Raw genomic sequence first — 7,228 nt, forward strand, 5'->3', positions numbered from 1 at the left:
GTCCGTCCGTCCGTCCGTCCGCGCCTCCTGCTCCGTCATGGCGGCCCTCAGCAAGTCCATTCCTCACAACTGCTACGAGGTCGGCCACACTTGGAACCCTTCCTGCCGGCTCTCCTTCCTGCAGATCACCTGGGCCGCCCTGGAGGAGTCCCTGAAGATCTACGCCCCGCTGTACCTGGTGAGACCCCGCCTGTGCCCGCGGCGCGCCGGCGGGGAGGCCGGGCCGGGCTGCGGCGCCCCTCGAGGGGCTCCGGGAAGGCGCCCGCTGCGGGCCGCGGCGAGCGGCTGGCGGGTCGGTCCCGGCGAGGTCCCCGCGCCGGCGCGAGGGAGCCGGCTGTCAGCCCCGCCGCCCGTGGCTGGAGGGGGGCAACTGGGGGGCTGCGTGGGGCGCCGCGGCCGGAGTCGGGGGCCCGGGCCCCTCTCGCGCGTTTGGAAGAGTTGGTAGGTCAGGGAGGCGCCGGGGTGGGCGCCAGCGGGTGACCTCCTAATCCGCGTGATGACTGCCTCTGTCCCAGTCTCTGTCTCTCTGTCTCTCTGTCTCTCTCTGTGTCTGTCTGTCTGTCTGTCTGTCTGTCTGTCTCTCTGTCTCTCTCATGTTTAACTCCGCGCCCCTTTGACCACAGCTCTTGCCTCAACGTGCAAGGTCAGGATTGTGACTTGAGGGTTTTCCAAATGTTTTTGCAAACTTTATGAAATAAGCTCCTGATTCGAAATTGTTCATGGTGATTAAATAGTGGTTCCAGCGTTTGAGCCAGCGAATGGGGTTTCAGATCTGGTGTAGGCATCACCTGGGTCATTTTATTATTCGTCTTTACATGTAGGGCAGTGAATGAGAATACCCAGAAATGTGTCTATGTACCCCTGACCTGAGGACTAGTAGAGAACCTCGTTCTGAACGTTCTTGCCAAAGTTTTTCTCCCAGAACCTCATCCTTAGTTTTAAAGATTCATTACTTGTCCCTGAACTTCATGGTCTCCTTTTATTGTCTGTAGAACCTGGGTTCTGAGAAGGCAAGTTTTGTTTTTGTGTGTATGTTTCTTAAAAGTTCCATTCAAAATTCAACGGATTCTTATTGAAATACTGGAAGTGTATTGTGGCTGTATCTGTAATATGACTTAAAATTTTTGATTAATTATTACAGAGCTAAAACAGAAGATACTTTCTTTGAGGTTGTGGGAGCCAGTTTCATTTTTATACTATAGAATGGTTTCTCAAACTTTAAAGCCTATTAGGAATCCCTTAGGGATCGTGTTAAAATGGGGGTTCTGAATCAGTGGGGGAGCAGGTGGGAGAGCAGAGGAACTGCATTTCTAACAGACTCCTGGGTAATGGTGACACAGGGACCACTCTTTCTAGGGTAGAGGTCAGTGTAGACTTATTGGAGTTGGACATAGCTTCCACGATTCTCTCTGGCAAATATTTATGTTTATGTTCTTTTCCTCATAAATTGTTCTGTTCTGATTTTGTTGTGTTGGTGACTGAACCCAGGGCCTGGGCATACTAAGCGAGTGTTGTATAACTGAACTGTATCTCCAATCCCAGATTTCTTTTTAATTATATATTTATGCACGTTGAGCTCTGTATATATTCAGCTGTACAAAAGACTGTTCCTGGGCTAGGAATGTAGCTCAATGGTAGAGTGCTTTCCTAGAGCGAAGAAAAGGATACTTTTGTTGGCCTCAGAGGGCTATGAAGGAGGGGAGAAGAGTTTATGCTGTGTAACTTTTCCCTCTGAAAAACTTGTTCTTTCCTTTATTTGACAAATGTTTGTTGAATGCCTGATTTTTCTTCTGTCCACAGCCTAGAAAATTTTATTAATTATATATTATGGTACAGAAGTAAGTTCAGGGGAGCAACAGAATGTGGATTCTCCCACTTCTGCCAGGTGGTGAGGGGGTAGGAAAAGAGTTGTATTTTACTATTATAAACTCCAACTAGGTTAAATACTTCTTGAGGGTAACTTTTTCAGCTCATGTCATCTTGTGTCTTTTATAGCTGAGTGTTTTACATTTTGTGTTGCTGTTGCTCAGTGGTTGTGGACTGCACTCAGTAGGAACTTACTAGCATCTTATTTTAAGTGAAATAGAAGAGGTTAGAAGGCATTAAAGCACATTGAAGTTACTCTGGGTAAGTGTTACTTCATGACAGTTTTGTTTTATACTAAACAAGTTCTTTGTCACTTCCATGTGTATATGGATGGGGCCACTAGTGCATATAGCAGCATATGGCCTTTGTAAGTTTTGGGTAATTGTTGATTAAATGTGTGTTTCCGTGTGTCAAGCAAGATTCAGGGTGATAGGATGGAAAACATTGAGCTTTTATTTATTTATTTATTTTTATTTTAAATTTTTTGTATTTTAGGGAAGGGTCTACAGGGTGTTCAGGGTCTCACTACTAGTTTGGACTTGTAGGGATCCGCCTGTTTACAGCCTCCCAAGAGCTGGGGTTACAGGTGTGTGCCACCATGTCCAGTCTCAGTTGTCATCTCAGCGTGCCCTGGGAGTGGGCCGGCACAGCAGGTCCAGTGATCGAACCCCTGACCTCTGTGCCTGCTTGCAGGTGCTTTAGTCTGCTGAGCTAATTGGCTGGCCCAAGTTGAGCATTTATCATTTATCACCTGTTTGTTTGACTTCATGCATATTACTTTATTTTTCTCTGTGAGAATGAAGTGAAATAAAATAATTCCCTGAAGATATATTGTATTTTCTAGTTCATAACAGCCCTTGAACATTTGTAGTTTTTCTTCCTCCCCTTCCCAAAGAGGCCTTGAGGAGTAAAGTTCATTGAACGTGACAGGGGAAAAATTCTTGGAAAGAGGACTTTGCTTTGAAGATAAAGATGGACAGATATTGATTCTTGTAGCAGCTATTTATAGAGTGTTTATTAGTAGTGCAATGGTAGTAATGAGAATTGAAGTAGAAATCTGTAGTTTTTATGAGAGAAGCAAGGAATAAATTGTCTAAAGCAAGGTTTTTATGTGGAAGTTATGAATAACTTGTTTAGTATGTTTAATCCTTTGCATCTTTTTTCTTGTTTAATTCTTGTACAATTTCAGCTTATTATCCCCATTTCATAGGTAAGAAAACTGAAGGTTCACCAAAACTGGGCATGGTGGTGCATACCTATAATGCCAGCTCTGGGGAGGCTGAGACAGGAGGATCATTATGAGTTCAGGCTGTGTAGTGAGACCCTATACCAAATAAATAAATGATTAAAACAATAAAAAAAAAAAGAAAACTAAAGGTTAAAGAAAGTAAGAGATTAGTAAGATTTAATGCTAGGAAGGAAAAATCAGAATTCTGCTTTTTTTTTTTTTTTTGGACACAAAGTCAAACTGAAAATCAGGCAAAAGAAACAAAGGACTCTTGAGTCTAGGAGTTTCAAGTACGAATAGTAAGTAATGTGATGAATCTGGAAGCCCTGGATAGAGTGGATTGGAAGACTGCTTGGGAGTTAGTGCACAGATTGACCAAGTGGTGGAAAGAGTCAGAGCGCCTGTGAAAGTCTGTCTGGCATCTACTGTGAGTGTGATGTTCAGGAAATTACTTCATCTTTTTATGCCTTGGACTCCTTGCTTTGCAAGATAATCGTGTTGACTTAAACAGGATAACAAATGTGTAAGAACAGCTGAAGACACGTAATGGGCCTAATAAAGTGGTTGTCGTTGCAACATTGCACTAATGCGATCAGTGTCTCCGCCTTCCCTTAGAGCAGCAGATTCGATGAGCGCACGAGTGCAGCAGGTACAACAAATGCATGAGCTCACGCATAGTGCGGGAGTGAGAAATACTTTAGTGGTCTGCCAGGCAAGTGAAAGGGCAGGTCTGTAGGCATTTCACAGGAAGAATGACTGGAATATGGAGGCATCCTGGGGATTGAACTCAGGCTCTTGTGCTTGCCAGACAAGTGCTTATTCTACTGAGCCATCTCCCCGGCCCCATATGTATGGTTTTAAAAAACTGTTCCTGTGTTTTGTATTATACACTAACAGTTATACATGTATTTATTTATTGGATGTTAGTTACTGCCACATAGTCAAAGTAAGTGGGACTCTTTAGTATGCATTTATGCAAGAAACAGTTGTTAAACCGTTTAAACCTTGGAGTGCCAGTAAAATTGAGAAGTTTGTTGTTTGTCCTTGGCTTTTGTGGCCAAGTTTTGAATACCCGGTTGTCCATTTAGGAAGTGTGAACTCTGTGCTTTCAGATACTTGGGCATCTTCCCTAGGAAGGAAAATGAGCCTGCTAACTTTAGATGTAAAACCTTTCTCGGGGTCATTTTCCGTGGAACTTCCACATTGGGTACTAGCATTTATTCTTAGCAGAGTCCAAAATATCTAAAATATTTGCACTTTGGGGAATGAATGGTTAAAAGACTTGAGTTTTCATCCATCTTTAGATTTGTAGGTTCTTCTTCATAGTATGAACATTTCTATTCCATATATGCTCCCTTTGAGGCATACAATTTAATCAATATGTAGTTATAATCTAACAAATCTATTATACTTTGTCAGATTATAAAGAATATGTTAATCATCTCTAAGTCTAGGATTAACATTTAAGTCAGAGTTAAAATTCCTAGAAATCAAAAAAACAATTTATGGACATTCTGTAGTACTTGCCAAAGCTTGAAAACCACTAATTCTAAATAAATAAGTTCAGTGGTATGGGCTAAGTACTTTTGGATACTGGTTTAGCAGGTTTTCTAGAAATAAACAGCCCAGCTATGAGACTGGGTTTTTTGGCAGTTGGCATTTGTTTATGTTTTGTTGTTGTTGTTTGAAAAATAATGTGAGAGACACCAGTGTCCCTGAGTAATGCAGACTACTGAGATGATGTCTCGGGTACCTGAGTTCTGCGAGGCCATGGAATGCGGATCTGTGATGGCACTTAGGGTTCTGCTGAGGCCTGGCTTACTCTTCTCAAGGAGCGGCTGGCTTCGTCTTTGTATTCCATAAGCAAATCATGATTTTTGCTTGATTTGTTATCCCCTTGGAGTTGGAACAAAATCATTTGTTCTTTTTTCTTTTAAATGGGAAATAAAGTGTTTAGTTTTCCTATACACTTACATGCCATTTTGAGTTTGTTGAGCTCATTTTTTCATTTGTGACTTCTTGTTGTTCTTTGGCTGTTTTCTGCTGAGTGCAAAGTACAGCTTCCAGCACATCACTTCCAATCGTGTGTGAAGGATTGCTCTTGTGGTAAATTCTGTCCCAATTCTTCGCTTTTTTCAAATAACCCTTTTTTATAGGAGCTATCTCTGAGTATAATGGCCAACTCTGATTTACTGTTATTTTCCTCTTTAGTTATCATAGATCAGGGATAAAAATTAATTTTGTGCATTGTTCTGATCATGTTTCTGAGTCCATACATTCTCACTAAAAAGTTTCATTTCATTTTATTTTTTTATAGTGAAGGCATACATTTATTGAAGGATCTTTTATGCTGCCTAGTCATACAGAAAAAGCAATTTGTACAACCAAGTATAAAAAAACAAATCCATTAACTTTATATTTTCCATAAAAAATGTTTGATTTTAAAAAGAAGCTTAAAAGTACTTCAAATTGTTGTATTTTACAGTGCCAGCATTATTTCCTTTTGCATAGTCACTAGAAAATTCTCTTCAAATCAAAAGGAATGAACCGCTACATTATATTTTGTCAGGGGCTGGGGAGATAGCTCAGTGGAATAAGTGCTTGCCTGGCAACTACAAGGTCATGAGTTTGATCCCTGGCACCAGCAAAAAAACCCAAAAAAACAAAAAAACCCAAAAGTCATTATATTTTGTCTTATTTTTCAGTCATTGCTGCGACAAAATACCTGGCAACCAAAATTAAGGAAGGAAAAGTTTATTTAGCTCACAGTTAGTGGCGGTTTCAGTCCATACTCAGCTAGCTCCAAGGCAGAGTTGTACATGGCAGAGAGCAATAGTTGATGGCCTCAGAAAACAGCAAAGAGCAAAGGGAGGGAGGAGCAGCGGCTTGGCCTCTCTCCTTTCCTTATGTTGTATGCAAATTACCCTCCTGGGGCCGGTGTAGCCCACACACCCATAATTCCTACATTGGATCATGAATTAATCACAAACTGTAGTGGCTGCCCCAATGACTGCAGGAGGCTTTGAGGGGACAACTAGACACAAACCATACCATACTTGAAAAATAAAATACATTTTGGTGGGGAGAGAGCCACTTGGAGGAGAGAAAGAGCCAAATCCACAGTAATGACTCATGTGTTTTTCCATTAGGTTGTTTTTATACCCAAATTTAGAGTTGGTTTAATGGTCCAGATTATTTGAATAATCAAACTTTATATTTACTCTGTAGAATATTACATTTATCATGAACTTCAGTTGCTTACGAAGTTTTCAGAAAGTTATTTGCTGATATTGATCAAAATCATTAACACAGATAAGATTGAAATTTGATGATTAGATTTAGTAATAGTTGGCTGGGATTGTTACAGTTTCTGGGGTTCTGGAGACTCCTAAAGATTCTTTCTAGATTCTTCTTGTCCTGATCAAAGAATTGGACAAAACAAACACAGAAGGTAGCATGGTTTTGCATATATTAAAAGTAGGAAAAACATGTTCTGTGGAGCAACAGCAGGCCAATTAGAAGCAGGAAAAGGAGTGCACAGTGGACTAGACACTGTGACAGGGCAAGCAGGTGGCCACGAGCTTACCCACCCCTGTTGTTTGCTTTCCTCCCTCCTTAGCCTCGCTTCTGATCTAGGCTATCCTATGAAAAACCTGGTTGAGTTCAGGGTTTAGGTAGAAGTCCTGAATTGTCAGGTCACATGTTTCTGAGTCAGTAGATTCTCATTGCCCAGCTAGTTTGCTATGCCCTAACCTGCCTAATAGGACAGGGAAAACTTAATAGGCCTTAAAACTTAATTAAGGCCATTTTAATGGCCTTAGAGGAAAGGTAGGATTCAGCAACATACATATAGGGAACAGATAAAAGAGAGCAATGGTTTGAACAAAGACATTAATATAGAATAAAATATGGTGTGAATCGAAGATGGAATTTGCACATTTTATTTGTTGGTTTTAGGCAGTCCCTGAAGGTTGCTGACAAGGAGTGACATGCTTAGAGCTAATTTATAAAGCTTAATCTGGTGGTGCTACATAGAATTATTAGATTTGGTGACTCACATGTGAAGTAGAAGGGAGATTCATACAGTTGTAAGATTTTAAGCCATTTTGAAACATGTCAGGTAGTGCTTCGGAA

At 41.2% G+C, this 7,228-nt stretch overlaps 1 protein-coding gene across 1 annotated transcript in view; it reads left to right on the forward strand.

Annotated features, from left to right (window-relative positions):
* The first annotated feature begins 13 nt into the window (after window positions 1-13).
* Window positions 14-7,228, forward strand: part of Tmem135 (transmembrane protein 135) — a 260,617-nt gene continuing 253,402 nt past the window's right edge. Inside the window, exon 1 of the mRNA XM_004632574.2 lies at window positions 14-178. Coding sequence (XP_004632631.1) covers window positions 38-178 — 141 coding nt within the window. The 5' untranslated portion in view covers window positions 14-37. The remainder of the gene's footprint in view (window positions 179-7,228) is intronic.

The sequence above is a fragment of the Octodon degus genome, unplaced genomic scaffold (assembly GCF_000260255.1).
Source record: "Octodon degus isolate 3935 unplaced genomic scaffold, OctDeg1.0 scaffold00049, whole genome shotgun sequence".
Classification (NCBI taxonomy): Eukaryota; Metazoa; Chordata; class Mammalia; order Rodentia; family Octodontidae; genus Octodon; species Octodon degus.